This window comes from Anguilla rostrata, chromosome 19 (assembly GCF_018555375.3).
Source record: "Anguilla rostrata isolate EN2019 chromosome 19, ASM1855537v3, whole genome shotgun sequence".
Taxonomy (NCBI): domain Eukaryota; kingdom Metazoa; phylum Chordata; class Actinopteri; order Anguilliformes; family Anguillidae; genus Anguilla; species Anguilla rostrata.
Window position 1 is genome coordinate 7,255,525 of NC_057951.1, and position 23,262 is coordinate 7,278,786.

At 52.8% G+C, this 23,262-nt stretch overlaps 1 protein-coding gene across 3 annotated transcripts; it reads right to left on the reverse strand.

Moving 5' to 3' along the window:
- Positions 1–614: 614 nt before the first annotated feature.
- Positions 615–22,994, reverse strand: kdm5a (lysine demethylase 5A). 3 transcript variants are annotated; one of them, XM_064318471.1, is made up of 28 exons: positions 21,412–22,994; positions 19,924–20,001; positions 19,153–19,275; positions 18,592–18,762; positions 17,020–17,202; positions 16,378–16,453; positions 15,707–15,798; positions 15,103–15,261; positions 14,754–14,873; positions 14,367–14,525; positions 13,803–13,984; positions 13,460–13,622; positions 13,241–13,360; positions 12,612–12,806; positions 12,325–12,506; positions 11,631–11,755; positions 11,143–11,293; positions 10,222–10,336; positions 8,997–9,352; positions 8,420–8,558; positions 7,791–7,970; positions 7,470–7,625; positions 5,315–5,869; positions 4,846–4,974; positions 4,335–4,479; positions 3,786–4,006; positions 2,588–3,049; positions 615–1,726 (listed from the first exon to the last, which is right to left on the reverse strand). In XM_064318471.1, the coding sequence occupies exons 1-28, from the start codon at positions 21,556–21,558 to the stop codon at positions 1,493–1,495; spliced, it is 5,118 nt and encodes a 1,705-aa protein (XP_064174541.1). In that variant the 5' UTR covers positions 21,559–22,994; the 3' UTR covers positions 615–1,492. The 3 variants fall into 3 exon arrangements, with proteins under 3 accessions (XP_064174541.1, XP_064174540.1, XP_064174542.1); XM_064318470.1 differs by having other exon boundaries at positions 16,378–16,456; XM_064318472.1 differs by lacking the exon at positions 21,412–22,994 and adding an exon at positions 20,358–20,520 and having other exon boundaries at positions 16,378–16,456.
- Positions 22,995–23,262: the final 268 nt, after the last annotated feature.

A 23,262-nucleotide genomic window follows, 5' to 3' on the forward strand; every position in this document is an offset into this window, starting at 1 on the left:
CCATGTGCCATCGCCTGTGCTATCAGGTCCGGCCGCAGGCGGAACGTTCCGGTGCGAAACGGGTGCAGGCGCGTCCAATATTAACCGGGTCGGCAGTCAGGGAAGAGTCGTCACACTCCCTGATCTTTCCGCGCGACCCGTTCAACGCCTGCCAAGAAGGAGCGCAGCGCCCTCCAAGACCCAGAGACACCGTCTTCACCACGGCCATTTTGGCTCAACGTGGGCGAGGCACCAGCACCACTTACCTCTTCGTCGGCATCAAGGGAAACCCAGAACGGCGTCAGCCCGCAAAACGACGTCAGCCCAGCTTTCGGGCCGACGGATGGCGTCCCAAAAGCCCCTAGAAACGAGGTCGGCGGTCATACCCGAAAATATACGAGTTCGCGGGAACTGCCGTCACATACTCTGCACTCGAGGAGAAGGCCAAGAACACGGAGTGCAAATCAAGTGTGTTCCCAGGGAGGGGACTGGGCCCAAAACATGTCAGCAATGCAGGTCAAATGTCTAAAGTACCACCGTGCTGGGACTGCCAGTACCCCTACCACTACCCCCCTCCCCCCCGAAATTCAGTGAGACCGGCCAGACTTTTGACACACAAGAGACACACACGTCTTTTCATCCTTACTCATTTTGTCCATGAAGAGTTTATTAAAGGTGATAAAAGGAAAAGAAAAAAAAAAAAAACCTTGAGCCACATCCTGTTATTTCATCACTTAAAACCTACAGTATTTACATTATAAATACGTTCACTACATACAGCCACTCCTACACCTACGTACTGACTCACACTGTAGGGGGCGCCGGATTACGAAGGAGGGGTGTCATCAGTCCATCTTCACCATGGCTACAAGGGGGGGTGGGGGGGGCAGCCGGCGAGCCCCTCGCCCGACCCCGTTTGCACGGACCCTCGTTTCCGGGACGAGCGGTCCCGGTCCTTGTTTCCAGGATCGGCGGCGGATGCTGAGCGCCCCCTGTCTGCGGGGCTGAATCATCGCGCCCGGCGCTGCGGAGACGGAGCGATGTTCGAGCTGCGGCGGCGGCGACCACCACCCGCGTACGACGGCCGAAGCACGAGGAGCGTGAGACCCCGAAGCGCTTTTGCGGCCGCTGACCCCCTCCGCCCCCCCATCCGATCCCCCTCCCCCTACCTAAATCCATGCAGTGCAGTAACACAGTGGGCCTGAAGGGGGCGTTTCCCCCATTTCGTAGCTGAGCTTCGCTTAGCATCAGTCCCCACCTGCATTCCATGCTTCCCTGTAGAATGGGTCCGACCCCCCCACACCGTTCTCCAGCCAATGGGAGTCCTCCTCCTCAATACCACATGCTGCAAAGCGCAACCAGTAAGGGCGACGGGGAGGAGGGGAGAGGGGGCGGAGGTTCCCGTAGGGAGGCGGGGTTTTTTATTATTTCTGTTCCTTTTCGTCCGGTGGTGGTGGTGGTGGTGGTGGTGGGGGGGGGCGTGGTCTGAACCCGAGGCATCCCCCCCGCCGCACTAGCTGCTCTCCTGCAGGTCGCGCTGGGACAGCGAGGGGGGGGGGAGGAGGAGGAGGCCCGGGGGGCCGCAGATGGGCGTGGCCAGTCCCGCGCTCTCCCCGCCCCCCATGGCCGCCTTCCTGGAGCAGGCCATGCAGATGTAGTCCTCGTTCTCGGCCATCTCGCAGGTCACGCCCACGCACACCTGGTGGAACCACTCCTCGCACCCGCCGTCACACTGCACCCAGTCCACCTGTACGGCACAGACACACGGGGGCGTGAGTGTGTGTGTGTGTGTGTGTGTGTGTGTGAGCGTGTGTGTGTACGTACTGTACATATGTACTTACGCGAACATGTACTTTGCATGTGTATGTACTGTAAATATGCAATTATGCATGTTAGCATGTACTATGTGTAGATGCCCTGTACTGTACATATGTATGTGCATACATACTGTATATATGTACTTACATAGGCATATGTTGTGTTTGTACGCATGCATGTATGCATACTTGTACGTAGTATGCACCTATCATGCTAACACGCTTATTTTTGCCATCATATTAATCACAGTGTTAACACGCTCGCATGTAAAGTTATTTTCCTGTAGTGTCTCTTTCAGCACACGGACCGGGCGTCTGGAGCGCTGTAAGACACGTTAATAAAACACATCGCCCAATCGGTGATGTATCCTCACGTGCGTTTCCCTCGGATAACCAGCACCACTTTCGTGCCCCGAACCTCCGGAATGTTCCGCGCTCGCTGGAGGCGATTTGGAGGAGGGGGGGGGGGGCGAGAGTTGCTGATTAACCGCCGCTCTCATTACAATAAGTAAACGCTCCTTTCGCTCCATTAATGCGTCATCGGACAGCCCGGTCAGGGTGTTCCAGTACTCTCATTATCTGCCGAAAACCCGACACCTTCGCATCGGCCGTTTCACAAGAGCGAATCCTTCGGGCCCCGGCAAAAAAAAAAATAAAACATTAAAAATAAAAACCTCGATTTCTGCGTCCTCAAGCTGAACGGATTTGCCGACTTACCTCAACAGCGCACGTTAGCGTCACGGCGCACGTTAGCACGTTAGCGCGTTAGCACGTTAGCGGTCGGGCCTCACCTTGTCCTTGCAGGGCCGCTGGCAGTTCTTGGCGGCGCAGACGGCGTTCTCGTCGTTGGAGTCCTCGGCGCCCGACCAGTCGTACTTGGAGGGGATGTCCAGCACCTTCTTCTCGCGCTTGCGCTCCAGGCTCTCCTTGGCGGCCTCGGCCTTGGCGGCGGCCTTCTCCTTGCGCTTCTTCTCCTTCTCCTCCTTGGCCAGGCGCTTGGCCAGCTGCTTGAGCTCGCGCGACTTCTCGGGGCTCAGCTTCAGCTTCTTCTTCTTGGGCTTGCCCTCGCCCTTCCGGAGCTCCTTGGACTTGGGCCTCCCGCCGCCGCCGACGCCGCCGTCCCCGCCGACGCCGACTCCGCCCCCGCCCGCCGCCAGCAGCAGCTGCTCCGCCTTCTCCAGCTTCCTCTTCCTCCTCTTCTCCGAGTCCTTGGGCTTCAGCTTCAGCGGCTTCTCCAGGAGACCCTCCTCAGGCTGGGGGGGGCGTAAGTGGGGGGGGGGGGTGGGGTGGTTTCAGATTCCAGCTTATTTCTAACTTCATAAAAGAACCATTACGACCCTACAGTTCTATATTTTAAAATCCGCTTAATTCAAATACACTTTGAACTCAAAATGTGAAAAATACATACACAAAAATAAATATATAAATAAAATAAATATCTGAACCAGACCTGGGTCAAATACGTATTTGTTTTGGATTCAAATACTCTTCTGTGCTCTATTCATCTTGCCTGGTGTAATTGACTTGTATGCCAATACGACCAGAAGGCGGGGTTTGCACTTCTTGAGAATATTTCATCGGTTCCAATACACCAGACAAGATCAGCAAAGCGCAGAAAAGTATCTGAATCCAAAACAAGTACGTATTTGACCCAGGTCTGGTCTGAACAAACAAAGCAGGACAGTGTTCCAGGACAGTCTTGTGTGTTAATGCAGGTTTGTATTTAACTCGACAGAAGGTAATGTAATGTGATGTTCCCAAGCTCTGCCTTTCCAACAGCACACCACAGGTAAGATATTATTTTGGCGGGAAAACGAGAGACTGTTTGGCACGCCCTCATCGGGAGTCCACATAAATCAACTAAGGGGCGTGTTTGGGAGATGAAAAGTCCTTAAAGGAACACAAACTTCAAACGGGAGAAGGGGGACCTCGTGGGAGAGAAGCGGGGGGGGGGGTAAGGGAAGGCGGCGGTGGGGGCGGGGGCCTCACCTCCATCACCTGCAGGAAGCGCTCCTCGGACGGCGGGTGGGTGGCCTGCAGGATCCTCCAGATGTGCTGCGTCTCGTCCAGGGAGACCTCCAGCAGGTCGCCCACCATCATCAGCTCCTCCAGCTGGGCCTTGGCCGAGGGGGACAGCTCCAGCACCGGCGGCTCCAGGCTCCGCGGGACCAGCGGCGTCTTCCGGGGCTGCTTCCGGGGGGTCCCCGAGTCTGGGGGGGGCAGGAGAGGGGGAGGGGTTAACCTTGCGCATGACAGGGGGTGGGAGCTCAACACTGGGCTGCCCTGCACCAGGTTTAAAGGGTCAATTCCACTCTGAGGACGATGATTTGTATTTAAAAAACCTCGCAGAGCTTTGCGTCAAATGAGTGAATTCAATTTGATTCACTGAATTCACCGACTCAGAATGAAGTCGACGCTGACCCAGGTGCAAAGCCGTCGGACTACGAGGCGCCTCTTAAGGAGGGCCGCGTGTTGATCGCATCATCAGCGTGGGACGGCAGACACAGAGGGAGAGGGGGAGAAGTAGGGGTGACTCACTCTGGGCGCAGGACTTGGAGGCGGAGGAGTAGGCGTGTTCCGCACAGAAAGAGGGCGTGGCCGGCCACATGTGGCTCACCACCTCCTCGGACTTGACGGGGATTTCCTCGTCGCAGAACAGGTAGGGCTTCACCCCGCTCGAGTCCTGAGACAGACAGAGGGACAGACAGACAGACAATCAGACAGGCAGACAATTTTTTTTAATTTTAATGACACAAATAATTATTTCCATAGGGACAGGGCTCTACAGTACTCCTGCACAAGGAGAATTTGATAATGAAATTTCATGCATACTACCTTATTTAAGAGCACACCAACTAATTGGGATGTATTAGTGTGCTCCTAGACTTTTCAACTTAGGACAGTTGAGGTTGGAATGAAAACCAGCACACACAGTGGTCCCCCAGGACCGAGTTTGAGAACCACTGACTTGGGAGCACATGCTAAAACATTAGCTTCGGACCCTGACAGACCAGCGCTGGTGGTTACAGGCCTCAGTGCTGCTCCGTACCTTCATGTCGTAGCCGTACGTCTCCCGGATGTCTTCATCCGAGTCCGTCTCCTCGTCGTCGTAGTCCACAGACTGCCGCGGCGACGTGGCCCTGCTGAAGCCGGCCTGCTGGAAGGTCTGAATGTGGCCCTGCGTGACACACGCACACACACACACACACACACACGCACACGCACACACACAGACAAACTCCTCAAAATCCTGCTCTTTCAACAAACCTTACACCACAACACAGCAGGGGCTTTAAATTCTGTTAGACATACAGGCTAACCTTAAATGTTTTTAGACGCAGAGTATCTGGCTTCTGACTCACACCACACACACACACACACACACACACACACTCACTCGTGTTCAGAAGGCTGACGATTCTCCACAAGGAGGAGGCATTAGCGCTGCTTCGCACCAATAACTCCTCGCTGCCGTTAGCCTAGCGGCGTTAGCGTCGGCTCCCCGGGGGGGGGCTCACCTGCAGGTCTGGGTTGGCGGCGGCCTTCTGCAGCTCGGCGTGGATGATCTTCTCGGTCTTCTCGCGGGCGGCCTGCTCCACCATGCGCTGGCTGAGCACCGACAGCTTGGCCAGGGCCGAGGAGAGCTCGTCGGTGGCCAGCGCCTGCCGCGCCCGGTCCTGCCAGCCCATGGCGCGCTCCGTCAGGCACTGCAGCGCCTCGCCCTCGGGCAGCCGCACCGGGAGCTTCTGCAGGGACACCAGGAGCGACAGGATGGTCTCCAGCCGCGGGCGGCGCGAGCGCTGGCACAGCGGGCACAGGAACTTGGACTCCTTGCTCTGCCAGGGCGCCGGGCCCTTCTTCTGGGAGCCGGCCTTGGGGAGCGGCACGCAGGCGCTGTGGAACCAGTCCTTGCACAGCTCGCACTGCAGCATCAGCCCGCTGGCCGTCTTGCGGCACAGGCAGAACTTGACCTCCTCGATGCGGTCGGCCATGGCCATCTTGGCCAGGTTGGCCGCCCGCAGCGAGTGGATGGCCTCCACCTCCTTCAGCTCCTTGGCCTTGAACGCCGCCACCTGGTGGAGACGCAAGGTCAGAGCTAAATTAAAAGGACAGGGACGAGTGTGCGTCGCAGAGCTGAGGAAAAAGGGGAGGAGCGCCATTGTGACATCACAGAGCAGACAGAAAGGGGAGGGGGCATGAGTGCGAGCGCAGAGCGGAACAGAAGCGGAGGTGGCCCCAACTGTGACATCACAGACCCGAAGAAAAGGAGAGGGGGGAAAAACAGTGACATCACAGATTTGAAGAAAAGGGGAGGGGGTACAGCAGTCTCTGTACAACACAGGAACTTATCAGCCACTCATTATCAGTGCTTGGGGCAATTCCATTTCAATTCAGCCAGTTAACTAGGAGCTTAAATTTGCACACCATCACTTAAAAGAACCAGCCCACACAGGGAGTAATCCAGCGAGGAAACCTGTGAAACTTCAAAGCAGCGTATAACCAGCGGGTCAACCAAGTGTCAACTGATGACCGCACAGAACAAAATGTGCTACCTCTCCTGTGTCACACCGTGTGAGCAGCGGGCATGCAGGGGGGCGGGGACAGGGCAAGGTGACCTCTCACAGTGTCAGAGGGGCGCCTGCTAGGGGGGCGGGGCTGCGGTACAGCGGCGGAAATTTAAGGAAAACGCGAATGAGAAGCTCGGCTATTCAAAAGGCTTGGATGTCCTCTCCCTACAACCTGAATACAGCAGCAGTAAAGGGACTAACTAGTGCAGTCATACAATACACTGCAGTCATACCTCACTCACTCAGAGGACACAAGACCAGCGAGTTTAATGAGTCACAGACCAAAGGGGAGGGAGAAAACAGTAATACACACAAATGCAGAACTGCAGCACTCTTAAGAGGCCTTCTCTGGCAGTAGTTCAAAAGAGCTGCATTCTTAGTATCTGGGACGCAGTGGTGTAGTAGTTGTGTATACAGGTGGTACAATAACGGTGTACAGGTGGTATAGCAGCAGTGTATAGAGGTGGCATATCAGAAGTGTTCAGACGATACAGTAGTAGTGGTGTATTAGAGGTGTACAGGCGGTATAGCAGCGATGTATAGAGATGGCATAGTAGCAGTGTATAGAGGTGGTGTATTAGAGGTGTACAGGCGGTATAGCAGCGATGTATAGAGATGGCATAGTAGCAGTGTATAGAGGTGGTGTATTAGAGGTGTACAGGCGGTATAGCAGCGATGTATAGAGATGGCATAGTAGCAGTGTATAGAGGTGGTGTATTAGAGGTGTACAGGCGGTATAGCAGCGATGTATAGAGATGGCATAGTAGCAGTGTATAGAGGTGGTGTATTAGAGGTGTACAGGCGGTATAGCAGCGATGTATAGAGATGGCATAGTAGCAGTGTATAGAGGTGGTGTATTAGAGTGTACAGCGGTATAGCAGCGATGTATAGAGATGGATAGTAGCATGTATAGAGGTGGTATATTGAGCAGGTAGGTGAAAGGTGGTATATTAGAGGTGTAAAGGTGGTATAGCAGCGGTGTATAGAGGTGGTATATTAGAGTGTACACGCGGTACAGTAGTAGTGTATAGAGGTGGTATATTAGAAGTGTAAAGGTGGTATAGCAGCAGTGTACAGGCGGTATAGGGTAAACATGCGCTCTCACCACGGCGGCGGGGTCGCGGATCTCCTCCATCCCCTCCTCCAGGTCGCTCAGGCCCTCCAGGTCCAGCCCCCGCTCCTTCTCCAGCAGCTCCTTGGCCCGCTTGCGCTTGCTCTTGCTGTTGCCGTACACCCCGATGTCCTGACGAGGGCTCAGAACCTGAAACGCACACACACACACACACACACACACACACACACACGCACAGACATACACACTCCATCAGCATTTAAACATCCAAACTCCACCCTTACCCCCCCTCCCTCCTATCCTGTCCTGCCCTGGCCCGAGGCATCCTGGTTGGGAAGGGGGGGCGCTCCTCACCTGCAGCAGGGTGTAGGTGGAGTTCTTCTTGAGGAAGGTGCGCGCCGTCCTCTCCCTCCAGGAGCGGGCGGAGGCCACCTGGGACTCCACCTGGGGCAGGGGGTCCAGCCGCACGGGGATGGAGCGCCCCCGGGCCAGCAGGCTCTCCAGCTGCTCCAGGTAGGCGTAGTTACTGCCGTTCTGCGGGAGGAGGAGGACGCGCAAAACCGTGAGAGACGTGGCGCCGCCCGCCCACCAGGGGGCGACAACGCAACAGAGCCGGGCTGGGGACACTGCAGATTGCGGGGTCAAATCCTTGGACCTTTGAGCACAGCATTTCAATAGTATGCCATTTTAATAAATACTATAAAAATACCGAACCCCCAAAAAGTAGCTTTGTGAGCCAGCTTGGTTTGTGGATGATGCCAAAGCAAGTAAACCAACAAATAAAAAACCAGGGACTTGACTTGACGTGCAAATGTACAAGCTCCCCTGCAGTTAACTTCCTCTTAAATCTTAACTTTGAAAGCTCTAATCAGGACCCACAGGCTGTGATAGCAGCTTAGGTTCAGAAGCCCAACACTGCTACTGAACAGGTACAAGTGCTCGCTGGAGGTGGGGACGGGGGCGGGGACAGGGGCGGGGCCTACCTGGATGGCCTCCACCTTGGCCGTCCACTCTTTGGCCTTCTGCAGGGCCTCTCGCAGCGCCAGCACGTTGGGCAGGTACGCCGGGATGTTCTTGGCCTCCGTCACGATGCTCTCCAGCGTGGCCATGCTGTGCCGCGGCCTGGGGAGGGGGGAGAGAGGACCGCTCGGCGCCGTTAGCCGCTAGCCGAATTAGCACCGCTAGTCACGACGCGATGCCAAATAAACGTGTGTACACATGCCTGGTGTGTACTCCGTTTTAATGACTGTTGAGCACATGGTGGGTTTTCATAAAAACACAGCATTACAATAAAAAACGTCATAGAGAAGAAACATAATAAGACTGCGCTGAAGGGGTGGTCAGGTCAGCATGCTATAACTGAGTCAAATACAATTAGAAATACATTACAGACACCAGGAAATTAGTGAGGACCACCAAATATTTCAAAGAAAGTTTCACCTATGCTTCCACCAGTACTCAGAAAACAATTCCTTGGTCAATCGTAATGTTTTGTTGAGAATTCTCAGCATGTGGTTTCCAGCTGAAAGGCATTGTGGGTAAGGGGGGGGCGGGGCTCACCTGGCCTGCAGGCAGGTGCGGGCCTTGTCCTCCCAGCGCTCGGAGACGGTGAGCACCTCCTGCAGCTCGGCCATGGCCTTCTCCACGGCGTGGTGCGGCGCCAGGCCCACGCCCGAGTCGATGAGCCGCTTCATCAGCTCCAGGGTGACGCGGTGCGGCTCGCCCAGCGTCAGGCGCACCTCGTCCAGCCAGCGCGCCTGCTGCAGCTCCTGCTTCAGCCGGGGCAGCTCGGGCAGCTCCACGTCCAGCCCGCCGCCCAGGTCCAGCAGCGCCTGCAGCTTGCACGAGTCCGGCGTCTCGTCCGCCAGCGCCGCCTGCGCCCGCTCGTGGAAGTCCTCCACGTTCTCCAGCAGCTCCTGGGGGGGGAAAACCACATTACCACCCAGACCGACCAGCCATTCTGCTACCTGCAATGTCTTAACTGTTATACCCATACTACCACACTAACAGTACTTAGCCAAGAACAAACCATTCAGACCAGCCATTCTGCTACCTGCAATGTCTTAACTGTAATACCCATTCCACTACACTAACTGTACTTAGCCAAGAACAAACCACCCAGACCAGCCATTCTGCTACCTGCAATGTCTTAACTGTTATACCCATACTACTACACTAACTGTACTTAGCCTAGAACAAACCATTCAGACCAGCCATTCTGCTACCTGCAATGTCTTAACTGTTATACCCATACTACTACACTAACTGTACTTAGCCTAGAACAAACCATTCAGACCAGCCATTCTGCTACCTGCAATGTCTTAACTGTTATACCCATACTACTACACTAACTGTACTTAGCCTATGCTTACTGTGTGAACTGAATGTGTTCATGGCTATGCACAACTGTCACATAATGAGTATTGTACCTCATCGGACCTGTGTTTTTTGACCTTCGGCATGCACTTATTGGACAAAAGCGTCAAAAGCCAAATAAATGTAATGTCATGTAATGTGCTTTGGCTTTTATAAATTAATATACCTATTACACCCAACTGCAGTGCAAGACCTGTTATGACTTCATGGTGGGCTAAGGGTCCATAACTAAACGTTGACAAAATCCAACAGTTACCCACGTACAGACATACAAAATATTACATGAAGAATGTAAGTATCGAGACCATATTAGTGTTAGCTGTCCTTCAAACAGGGGAGGATGTGGCAGGCCACAACAAAACAGAAAGGAACACTCCGGAAGGCGGCGTGGCGGTTTTGGCGCTCTCACTTTGACTTGTCGCGCCTGGCTGATCACGCAGGGCAGGCGGAACAGCTGCTCCACGAAGGCCTTGAGCTCCTCCACCGTCAGCTTGCTGCGCGTGCGGCTGCTCTCCGGCCGCTGCCTGCCTCGGAGCGGGGACAGAGCGCCGCGCATCAGGACACAGAGTGTGTGTGTGTGTGTGTGTGTGTGTGAGAGTGTGTGTGTGTGTGTGTGTGTGAGTGTGTGTGTGTGTGTACTGTATGTGTGTGTGTGTGTGTGTGTGTGCGTGTACTGTATGTGTGTGTGTGTGTGTGTGTGTGTGTGTGAGAGAGTGTGTGTGTGTGTGTACTGTGTGTGTGTGTGTGTGTGTACTGTGTGTGTGTGTGTATGTCTGCGTGTATACTGTATGAGAGTGTGTGTGTGTACTGTGTGTGTGTGTGTGTCTGTCTGTGTGTATACTGTATGAGTGTGTGTGTGTACTGTGTGTGTATGTCTGCATGTATACTGTATGAGAGTGTGTGTGTACTGTGTGTGTGTGTGTGTATGTCTGTGTGTATACTGTATGAGAGAGAGTGTGTGTGTGTGTACTGTGTGTGTGTGTGTATGTCTGAATGTATACTGTATGAGAGTGTGTGTACTGTGTGTGTGTGTGTGTATGTCTGCGTGTATACTGTATGAGAGTGTGTGTGTGTACTGTGTGTGTGTGTGTGTATGTCTGCGTGTATACTGTATGAGTGTGTGTGTGTACTGTATGTGTGTGTGTATGTCTGCGTGTATACTGTATGAGAGTGGTATGTGTACTGTGTGTGTGTGTGTGTATGTCTGCGTGTATACTGTATGAGAGTGGTATGTGTACTGTGTGTGTGTGTGTGTGTGTGTGTGTGTGTGTATGTCTGCGTGTATACTGTATGAGAGTGTGTGTACTGTGTGTGTGTGTGTGCGGCTGACCTGTGTCTCTGCTTGTGGCTGAGGAGTAGCTGTGCCACAGAGGAGCAGGTCTCGGCCTCCTTCACCATCTCCTTCAGGTGTCTGAACAGGTTGTTCTCGGGGTACTTCCTGTCCTCCGCGTCCTCCAGCATCACCTTCAGCTCGATCAGATCTGCGGCGCAGGCGTGCGTAAGAGTCACAGTCCCTGCGTTTCCCCGGGGTATAGTCCCGGTCACAGTTCCCAGGGTTACAGTCATAGTGCCCCAATCATAGTTCCCAGGGTTACAGTCACAGTGCCCTAGTCACAGTTCCCAGGGTTACAGTCATAGTGCCCCAGTCATAGTTCCCAGGGGTACAGTCATAGTACTCCAGTCACAGTTGCCAGGGTTACAGTCACAGTGCCCTAGTCACAGTTGCCAGGGTTACAGTCATAGTGCCCGGTCACAAAGGGAATAATATAAATCAAAATAAAACTGTAGGGATAAAACAATAATCCACCCGTCCCACACCTTTCTTGTTCTTGTGGTCAGCAGCCAGGGCCTCAGAGACCCTCTTGGCCCAGGTGTCGTAGGACTGGGCGCGGGACTTGACCCCGTGCAGCATGGAGGGGAACTCCTCCAGGGCGTACCGGTACCTGAGAGAGAGGAGCGGGGAGAGAGAGAGAGAGAGGGCCTTTAAGACTGCGCCGGACACTGCCCCCAGCCAGCCCCACCCCCGTAGCTCCGCCTCTGACCCCACCCACCCATGTATGTACATAGCGACTTTACCCTTCACTCGCTTTGTACGCACAACAGGAGATCCGAGACTGGTCAGACAGACAGGTCTCTCTGACGTTGAGACAGGTCTCTGACGTTGAGACAGGTCTTTCTGAAGTGATGTCAGACAGGTCTCTCTGATGTTGAGACAGGTCTCTCTGACGTTGAGACAGGTCTCTCTGAAGTGATGTCAGACAGGTCTCTCTGACATTGAGACAGGTCTCTGACGTTGAGACAGGTCTTTCTGAAGTGATGTCAGACAGGTCTCTCTGATGTTGAGACAGGTCTCTCTGACGTTGAGACAGGTCTCTCTGAAGTGATGTCAGACAGGTCTCTCTGACATTGAGACTGAACTGTTCAGTCAGACAGGTCTCTCTGACGTTGAGACAGGTCTCTCTGACGTTGAGACAGGTCTCTCAGTGGGGCGCGTCTCCCCGGCCGCTCTCACCTGACGCACTTGTTGGCGAGGGGACAGTCGCAGAGGTCGGCGGCGTGGTGCAGGCAGACCAGCCGCTCGGGGCTGCAGGAGCAGGTGAGCGCCGACAGGAAGCAGGTGGTCTTGCACTTCTGGCACTGGCGCTCGTCGTCCGGCACCAGCTCGAACACCTCCTGCTCCGAGGCCAGCACCCCCTGCAGGCCGAGCGAGGGACAATCAGCAAAACAGCCCCGACGTGAGCGCCCAAAACCTATACGTCAAACAGCACTGCATCTTTGGGGACCCCCCCCATCCCTCACCATCTGCAGCACGGCCTGCCGCAGCCGGGCCTCCTCCTCCGTCACCTCGCCCATCTCGCGGAAGACGGCGGCCGCCAGCTCCACGTCCAGGCACTCGGGGTCGGCGGCCATCTTGCAGAGCAGCTCCTCGTGGGAGAAGACGCAGTAGCGGTGGAGGCGGCGGTAGTGGGCCACGCACTGGCGCCCCAGCGGCAGCTGCGGGGGGGGGGGGGACGAAGAGAACGGGAGGCGAAGTCAGGGGAGCAGGGGGGAGGGGTCAGGGGAGCCAGGGGGAGGAGCCAAAGGAGCCCCAAAGTTACCTTTCACAACAGCCAAGTTCTACTGCAGCCTATCACGGTTACTTTATTTGACTACCTGATATCTTGTGACTCATATTGGGCAGTCCGCAATCCATGCAAAAAACACTCTCGCGCTTTCCACGAAAGACGGCTGACCAGGGCTGACCGGTTTTGGGATCTCACGCCAATTTCTGCTCAATTACTGGATTGACACCAATCGTTTACGTCATCTGGCGTTTCTGATAACGTCTGTGCACTGGAGTTTAACATTGAGACACTGGAGAATGGAATGGAGATGAACAGAATACGCTGTAGGCTAATTTTGGGTTCGCGGCCCCACGGTGGACATACCCAGTCGGCAGTGCAGAAATTAACCGCCTCGGCGAAGTTGTAGCCCTGGTTGAACCCGCTGTGATAGGCCCGGGGGAAGGTCACCACGAACTCTCCCGCGCACTGATTGGTCCGGAACACCTGTGGGCGGACAGGGGTTGGTGAGCCGGGGTTTGGGGGCGGGACTGGCGGGGGGAGGGGGGAGTTAGGCGGGTGAGGGAGGCGCGGACGGAGACGCACCGGGACGCCGTGCTCCATCAGGACGTTGGGGTTCATGATGGTGACCAGCTGGTGCAGCAGGTCGGGCTGGGAGTCGAAGAGCTCGGGGGCCAGCTTCTTCATCACCGCCTCCAGCTGCTCGGCCGCGTGCGCCGGGACCCCGTACCACGTCTTCGGCTCGCCCCTGCAAGGGGGGGGCAAGGGGGGGGGCGTTTAGCCAACATTTCACCCCAGAAATTCCACTCAAGTGCCCAACAGTGGCCATTATTTTTAAGGGACGTTGGGACACCTGAAAGACCTACGGCGGACGTACGGACAGACAGACGGACGGACAGACGGAGGGACGGGGGGGGCGGAGCCTCACCAGTGCAGGAAGTTGATGGAGTAGCTCCAGTGGTCCTCGATGTGCCAGCAGAAGGAGGAGAAGCACATGCCCACGTAGAGCCAGGGCACCTTCATGCCCGAGATGTCCGCGTTGATGTGCGTCAGCACAGACTGCTCCAGCACCGGCAAGTTGTTCAGGTTCCAGCCGGAGTTAGCGTACTCCTGAGAGAGAGGGAGAGAGAGAGAGAGGGAGAGGGGAGAGAGAGAGGGGGGGGACAGAGGGAGAGAGAGAGAGAGAGAGAGAGAGAGAGAGAAAGGGGGGGAGAGATGACTAGCTGACTCATGACTTCATGTCATCTGTCCATTTTAATTTGCTGGGTATGAACACAAGAGCTTATCATCCACTGCAGTGATTCCCAGCCCTGTTCCTGGAGATCTCCAGTCCTGTAGGTTTTCAGTTCAGCCCTAATGTGGCACACCTGACTCCACTAACTAGCTCAGTGCCAATCCCTAGCTGTTGACTGAGGTGTGCCGTGTTAGGGTTGGAGTGAAGACCTACAGGACGGTGGGCTGGTCTGTGGAGCGCGCACGCCCCGCCCCTCACCTCCTCCTCGGACAGCAGCCTCCTCTTCCCGTCCCGGACGGGGAAGCCGCTCCCCACGTCCTTGGAGCTGATGTCGGCGCCGTACTCCACGATCACGTCCTCCTCGATGCTGCTCACCAGCCTCCAGAACTCCTTCTCCACCAGCTCCGTGGGCACCATCTGAGAGAGAGGGAGGGAGCGAGGGAGAGAGGGGAGGAAGGAAGAGGAACGGATAGAGTCAAAATAAGAATGTGAGTGGGAGGGAGGAGACAGAGAGTGAGACAGAGGAGGGGAAGGAGTGAGAACAACACATTTTTCACAGAGACAGTGGAAAGGGAATAAGAGAGATGGTTTATTAGTAAGCAGCAGTGGCTCTGCTTGCAGAAGGACCAGGAAGTGGACACGTACGTGCACCGGCATGTTGAAGTAGTCCGACTTGAAGTGGTCGGCCATCTCCCCGAAGCTCTGGAGGGAGTACTCCCGCACGGCCTGCTCGAACCCGAAGGCCTCCCGCGGCTTGCTGCACTCCTGAGGGGGGGAACGAAAGCGAAACGCGCCAGACGGTCACGCTCGGTCTTCAACGCGCATCGCAAACACGCTCGGTCTTCGCTAACGCGCCAGACACACGCTCGTACCCTCAGACCAGGACGCTAACGCTACAATGCACCTGTTAAGTGACTGTAATGCAATGTAGCTCGCGAAGGACAGGGCAAACCGGGGAGACAGGGACAGAGGGACAGACGGGGCGCCTCCGTACCTCCGCCACGCATTTGGGGCAGCGCCAGTCGCCCTTGGGCACCTCCTGCAGGGGCGGGATGAGGCAGAAGGTGTGGTAGCTGTCGTCGCAGCCGTCGCACAGGAGCAGGCGGTCCTCCTCGTCGCCCCGGCCGCACGCCAGGCACATGTACAGGTCGATCTGAGAGAGGGAGCAGGGAACCACATCATCTATACACACTGCTGGGATCCAAACATGTCACCAGATAATGTACACACACATACACACAGCGTAGATCCAAATATATAACCAGATAGATAGTCTACACACTCATACACACAGCATAGATCCAAACATACAGCCAGATAATCTACACTCATACACACAGCGTAAAGCCAAAGATACGACCAGAGAAACCATAAACACTCACAAAGAGCAGAGACTTAAATCACCAAACCAGATAAACAAAACATAACTACTTTTACACAAAGAAATATACACACTCCAACAAGCATGCTAGCGACACCCATTCACTTTGGTAGCTGATTCACAACCAATGAATCACCTAAACAGGCTGCACAATACACACCCGTCACATCCGCACACAGTCACACGGACGCAGTCACGCGCTCTCAGACACACTCACAAAGTTCACTTCCAGGGTCTCCTTGCGCTGGCGCATCTTGATGGCGAAGGCCTGCGCCTTGAGGTGCCGCTGCTTCCTGTTGAAGCCGTCGTCTGCGCGAGAGGAGGAGGAGGCGAGAAGAGTGAGCGGCGAAGGAACCAGACAGGTCATCTTCCTTCATCGTTTCTCAAAAAAGAACAACTAATCATTTCAGGAAATGAGGAAAATGGAAGGCATTCAGTAAGTTTTAAAAGTTTCTCGAAAGTGCTCTGTTTGAAATGTTCTCTTGTAATTTTTCCCCTTTCAATAAACATTTGACAAGCAAACGTAAAACATAGATATATGTAAATATGGCTCCATTCTGAAAGCAAAGGAAACTGGAAAGTTTTTGGCTGGATTTTATAGTAATTATAAGCCATCCCTCTGTGCTTGTTTTGTGCCAAACACCCCAAAGGTTCACTGTCAAATATGTGCTGTTTCTTTCAAAAAAAGAAGAGGGGAAAAAAAGTCAAATATTTCTCCCAGACTAAATCTGCTAATGTAATAACTGACAGTCAGTATGAAAATAAGGAGCAAGAGAACGCTAGTTCCACGTTTCCAGCAGTAACACCAGTGTGCTCGTGTGCAGGCGACGGTGTTGCGGTTCTCTCTGGGCCGTGTTTGGGTTTGGGTTTTCCGAGCGGGACCCGTACCGGCCGGGACGATCTCCAGGCCCACCATCTTGGGACTGCTGCCGAAAATGCGCAGGCTCTTCAGCTCCTTGCCGTCCTGCTGGGGGGAGGGAGAGGGGAGGGGAGAGGGGTCAGGGGGCTGAGAAATGACCGCCGGCTCGCAGACCTATGCCGCCCCCTGGTGACCGAACTGCAGATGACTCGAGTCCACGTGTGCGTATTTAAAAGCACTGATGATGAACCGAGGATTGCAGGTTCAAGTCCGCAGTATTAATCATGAGGAGATCACACTGTTAACTATTTAAAGCATTAGTCATGGTAACTTCTAGAAGAGAATCACTCCAAAGATGGACATCACAAATATGGAGATGCGCATCATAGGATTCCACTGAGGCACAAACTACACAAGCAGACTATTGACTATGTTCATACAAATCCTCTTTCGACGCAATACTGAACCTGGGACTACAGCGTGAAAATAAACTTCCTGCACCGTAATACAACACCGGAAACTGTGTTACCAACCGGGATATTCTGTGGTTATGAAGCGGAGAGGACAGAAGGAACTCGGCAGTGGAGTATCTGGTGAGCCTGTATGGTCTTTCAGTCACTGTAGCCCCGCCCCGCCCCGCCCTGCCACGCCCCGCCCCCCACAGCGCCTACCTCGGCGGATTTGAGGCGTCGGGACCGCCTCTCGGGAATGGTGAGGTCCTTGCCCTGCCCCCTGTCGCACGGGCTGTCCCGACCATCCCCCCTCTCCTCCATCTCCTCTTCCTCTCGGCCCCTCTCCAGGCCCTCGTCCGGCTCGTCCCCGTCGGGCCCCTCGTCGTACAGCTTGTGGATGCCCTGCGCAGGGAAGGGGGGAGCACCAAAACAAGGTCTCGGGGTTACAGAGGGACGAGTCTCTACCCCGGGACACCGACCTCCCACGCCTGTGATTGACGCGCCTTAAAACTGACTCTTGACGGAACAAGGAAGTTCCACTCGCCAAACACACGTTTCCTCGATTCCTCCATGGCCCCAGAGCCACTTGGCCTATGGTCGGGGAACGGCAGTTACCACATCTGGGAGAAGCGCATCTGGAACCGCCGGCTTAGACACTGGGCAGAATCCATGAGGGCAGTTCACAGCAGCGTGAAGTGTTTTAAACACACCTACTGTCCCTATTCAGCCACTCGCCTGCGTCTCACAGATTACGTGCGCGTCGCTACCTTCACCCCTGCGCCGCCTTCGCCGAGTGGATTCGATTGGCTACGGAGGAAATACCTGATGCATCCCAAAGAGCGGGTGGATTTCCGGCTGCGAGCATCACAGCTGCCGCAAGGCTTGCGGCTTACGGGGAGGCGTGTGCCTGAGACGCAAGGCTGCTCGCTGGGAAAAGAACGTGGCGCGGATCAGAGCTAGCGGGGGCCAAGGGACCCACCGGAGCATGGGTAAGCTGCTCGACTCGCGAGGGGCGGTCAGCGCCGGCGAACTTAAACCCGCAGACGCGCCAGCTTCGCCCGCTTACCGCGGTGGGCCGGCGCCAGATCAAACAACGCACGCCGTTGCCAGGCATTCCACAGGTGTTTGGGACGGAATAACGGGCAGGGCCTCTGGTTCGTAGGGGGCACACCGCTCGCCAATGGGTGGACAGCAGAAAAAAAACTAAAACCTGACCCGCGGGCGTGCCGATCTTAGCGCTCATCCTGACACTGCGGCCTGATTTTCAATCTTATTCATAATGGGAAGGTGCAGCAGCCATTACACAGACCCACCAGCGAGTGTTTTCCAGTAAGTGGAATTCACATCTGTCCATTTCAAATGAGAAATGAGAAAAGGTGGAAGGCGTTTGGTGGCTCTATAATTTCAGACGTTTTTCCAGAGTTTTTTTTCCTTTTTCCTTTTGAGAAATCCAGCCTGACGGAAGCAACATTTATGAATGTTTACCCCTCATAATTACAGAACACCGATTCTTCTGCTCATAAAGCCAGCATCAGCTACATGTGGGCGGGACCATATGTCTTCAGCGCAGTTGGCGAGGCCAGTACTTGTCTGTTTGTTAACATGTGCGTGTGCATGCGCGTGTTTGCGTGCGCGGGTGATTGTTTGCGTGTGTGTGTGTATTTGTTTGTTTGGGTGCATGTGTGTTTGCGTGTGTACGTCCGTGTACGTGTGTGTGTGTGTGTGTGTGTGTGTGTCTGTGTGTGTCTGTGTGTGTGAGAGTGTGTGTCTGAGAGAGGCAGAGGGACTCACGGTGAGCGAGGCCCCGCTCTGGAACAGCTCGTAGGGGTAGAGGATCCTCTCGAAGTGCGTGCGCAGCAGTGAGCCCGTGTTCTTCCCGCCGGGGAAGCCCATCCTGGACGCCACCTTGGACCAGCGCTTCTCCTTACACACCGTCACGAAGCCCCCCTCCGCCGACACCGTCTGCGCACAGGTTCCCACCGTCAGGTCACACACGTTTCAGAAAAGCGCAGGCCGAACAGACCCAGAGACCAGCTAGCCCCAGAGCACGGTCCCCACAAAACACGCACAGTCTGGAGAAGCACTTTCATTACATTACATTAATTTGGCTTTTATCCAAAGCGACGTACAAAAAAGTGCATTTCATGGTCGTAGACAACTGCTAAACACAGGTTCATTGCGCCAGTTACATCCTGAACAGACATTCTCATCAGAGCGTCATATACAATGACATACGCAATCAGACAGGATCAACTGCAGTTTCAACGCTGAAATAGTCTCCATCTTGTGCCTTGTGTATCTCCACGGGACAGAAGCTAAATGGAGATTCTCTGTGTTTTCGGAGTTTCCTACCTTGCTGAGGACATACAGGTCCAAGAGCTTCCTCTCCACGTGAGGGAGCCGCAGCCGGGACCCCTGGAGCTCCCAGAACTTGGCGATCTGGTCCAGGAAGTTGAGCTTGACGCGGGTCAGGGCCTAGGAGAAGGGGTTCCATAAGGGGGGGGGATATTAGGACGATTCCAAGAGCCCTGACTGACAGGGGTCCTCAAAAAATATTAGAACATGGGATTTTCTGGGGTGGTGGGGCCCAATGTGAGATCTTTTCATAGGGCCCAAAATCCTTGGTGGGGGCCCCCTGGCCTACAAGCACAGCATTCAGCCTTGAGACAGGGATTTTTTTTGTCCAACCCCGTGCTCCGTAGCGCCAGGTTTTTTTCCTCTGCGTTGCACCACATTCCCTCCCCTGCGTCCGTTCGTAGGGACACTGTGCCGGAGGATGCTCCTTACGGATGCGCGACAGGGCCTGCAGTCTGCGCATCTTAGGGTCTAAAGTCCACTGCGCATTCCGCAGTGTGACAGCACGACCGTGCAGCAAACATCAAGCGCAAGCCGCCGCTTAAAAGTTAAACCACCCAGCAAAATGGCCGTGTGGCAATGTCAAGAGTAAGACGCCAGTAAAAGTTACAACCACGCAAACGCAACCAGGTAATGAATATTCAGAATGAGATGCAGCAAAGTCACAAATCTGCAATGTACCTGGGTGCAATATGAGAAAAAACGCCCCAAAGTGTTACATGTCACACACGCACACGCACACGCACACGCACACACACGTGTATTTACCTCCAGCTCATTCAGCCTCTGGACCCGGGGAGTGAAGCGGAAGTTTCGCACATCGCAGGCAAACGGAGGCTGCCAGTCCTGTTAAATAAGGTCACAAGTGCAAGTCAACTCATTTGAGCGCACAATTAAGCGTGCCACACAGCGATAATAAAGGACCACGCTTCTCTGCAACCATTAGACTGCTCCCTTTACAATCCACTTCTCTAAAATGATGCGTTTCCCCAAATATTTTACGATGACACTTTAACTTTTTTTTTTTTGTTAACAGATTATGCAAAACGTGTAGAAATTCAAACCAACATTGTGCAATGGCTCTGAATGGCCAGTGCACTAAACCAACGTTTTCACAGCCGCTGGGTATAACAGTATCTTAAATCAAAGAGAGAGCCGATACACTCAGCTCAAAGTTCACGAAATATTTACAAGATTATTACAGTGAAGGTAAGCAGACGTGCTTAAGCCTCAAGGCCGTAAAACGGTGCAAGGCCAGTGCAGATGATGAGCTGTCGGGGAGTGTCCCAGACTGCCTAAGGTCGTACACCTGTCGGCTAGAACAGAGCAGATGTGGTACAAACGTGCAACTACGTCCTCCGCGGATAACAACTTTCAATTGAGGTGTATTAGTGAAAATGACGGGTGGCTAACCTTCGACGTAATTAGATCAAATCGGCAATCTGCAAAGGGGTTAGGCCCAATTTTGCACGCCTCAATTACCGGAGGAATTAACTATGATATCATTTGTGTCCATTCCGTGCTGCTACTTCCCGGAGCTCCGTCGGCTGTGTGACCTCTCAGTCGCCTGGAAGATCTCGGGCCTTACGATATTAACGTATGAACAATGTAAATAAGTCATTAAAAGCCATCAACTGCCTTGACGCTACCCTTCGACAGATTTCATATAAGTTTATATTTTCTTCTGTTAATTAATTTATACTGACCTACGGAAAAGCCACACCATCATATGAGCGATCAAAACATTAAACATCAATTACAGCATTTGTGTGGAGGCGAGAAACTAGGGCAATGACATCTTACAGTCAAAAGTAGGGGAAACAGGCCAGCGTTTAATTTTGACTTCATTGATGAATAAAGCGCAGGTTAAACGTTATTGCAATACTAAGACCCTCCGATTGTTTATTTTATGCAAGAAAGGTGACAACTTTTTGCATTAAATTTAAAAGGTAACGCGTCTGGTTGTATACGACCTGATTAGGGCCTCTATTGCACGTTAAGTGCAAGATATTTTGGTCATGTTCGCTCGGGCAACAGATTCTTGAAGCATATGGTAACAAAACTGAGCAAAACCTGGCTTCTTTATATTTTACCTCCTCGGTTGAAATACGTCGATTTATACCTGCTTCAACTGATTTTCGCAAATAGGCCGAAGAGACAACAGAAAATAATAAAAACAAGACAAAGCAATGACAGTGCACAGTATAAAATGGAAGCTTTTTGGCCAAGATATTCCAAAAGAAACAGTTGAGTTACCTCAGGGGGGCGAATTTTGCAGATACCAGTTTTTTCGGCAATGGGTCGGATCTTGTTTATAAATCCTAATGGATCCGAAAAATCTTCCCAACTTGGTTCAAAAACGGGACACTCCGGAGGAGGAACGAATTCGGCGTACACCGACATGATAATGTGTCACAACGGTTCAAGGTTCTTCCAAATTAAATGTTATTTTAAAAAATGTAAAATGGTGTAATCTTAACCAACACTGGCCCGCGACGTGCATAATTAGTCTAAAAAAAGTACCAAAACAGTCGTTTGGCGAATTATTCAATTTCTTCCATAATTGCTGATGGCACTAGTTGACTAGCTGCAGAAATATTTACAAACCAAAACCGTCCATTTCTAATGCGTCGTTTCCTTTAAAAGTATGCGCTTTCCACGCATGTCCATTCATACATCCCGGTGGGTGGTGAATATTCCTTTATTTTTTCCAAACGCTGACGAGTGGATGTGTACAATATGTTGTTAAAGAAAAAAAACTTGTACAAATGGAGTTCATTCCATGGTTAGTCGCTCGCTACATCACAAGGAAACTGCGGCCCTACCCGGAGTCCTCCCCCACCACTCCCTGCGCAGTAGAGGTTGGGGACTACCTGGAGCGCAGAAGGAGATCCATCAAAAGCAATTTCATATCCCCTTTAATGGAAATATGGTACCAGGGCGACAGAACCAAATCCAAGGTTCAAAAAGGAAAAAATATATATCTTTCAATGTTTAGATTTCACGCAATCGAGTGTAAATTTCACTGTACAGAAAATGTTCACATGATTTATGGTGCACTTTTGTAATCCATCAGTGACCTGGGTGCGTCGCGACAGTCCATTATTTTATCGTTTGAATCCTGTTTGTTTCGTTGTAAAGACATAGGGTGAAGCAAACAAGCTAATAATTCGTAATAATCCACTTCAAAGCTTGCCGGACGACACATTTCATCCGATTCTTCTTTGAAACAGTTGACGGATCAAGCAACCAGCCTGACGATTTCCCATTCATAAAAATATAAAGTTAAAAAAAATACTTCCCGCACAGTCCGTCAAAGTAAGATGTCTCGGACATGATGATAATACTTGCATCGAGAGACAATTTAAAAATAGCTAGCTCCTATCTGGCTAGTTTGTTAGCCATTAAAATACCAAGTAGCTCGCTAGTTGCTGGAGTACTGCCAGTGCCACACTGCCGCTGTCGAACAACTTCGCAAGGTGGCTAGCTACCTTGTTAGAACGCAGAAAAAAGCCCGAATAAACAAAGCCCTCAATTCAAACAACATGATCGATCGATATTTATCACCTAATATGCGAATATTCAATCATTTATAAAAACAATTCTGTGCATATCTTTTTTTTGAAATATGTATTTCCACCTTCCTTTCTCACTGTTGTCGTATCACCACCTTTGTAACAACAAAGTATCCATCCACCATCACAACCGTTAGGGTCCTAGGGAAATATTATTACTATCTACTTTTTATCGTAACTTTTATTGCGCAGTTGATTTATCGCAATACAATGCAACGCATGAGTTTATGCAATTCGATTTCTACGATAACCTTACATAAGTTCTGTCGAAATTAACAGTGCGGATGGATATGTAAGTATAAATCCGTGGGATAAAATGCAAAGGTCAAAGGTATAACTTCCGGATTCTGGGTTCCGGATATTCTGGGATTGCTTTGTGTGATACTACTGTCTGCTCCAGTGTGTGATACACACGTCTGTTTGTGTCCTCCATTAATACAATTCGAACGATCCTATTTTAACGGGAATATGTCGGTAGGCATTATTTTCTTTAAAAGTAGACCCGAGGGGAATTTCCCGCGAGCACTGGAAA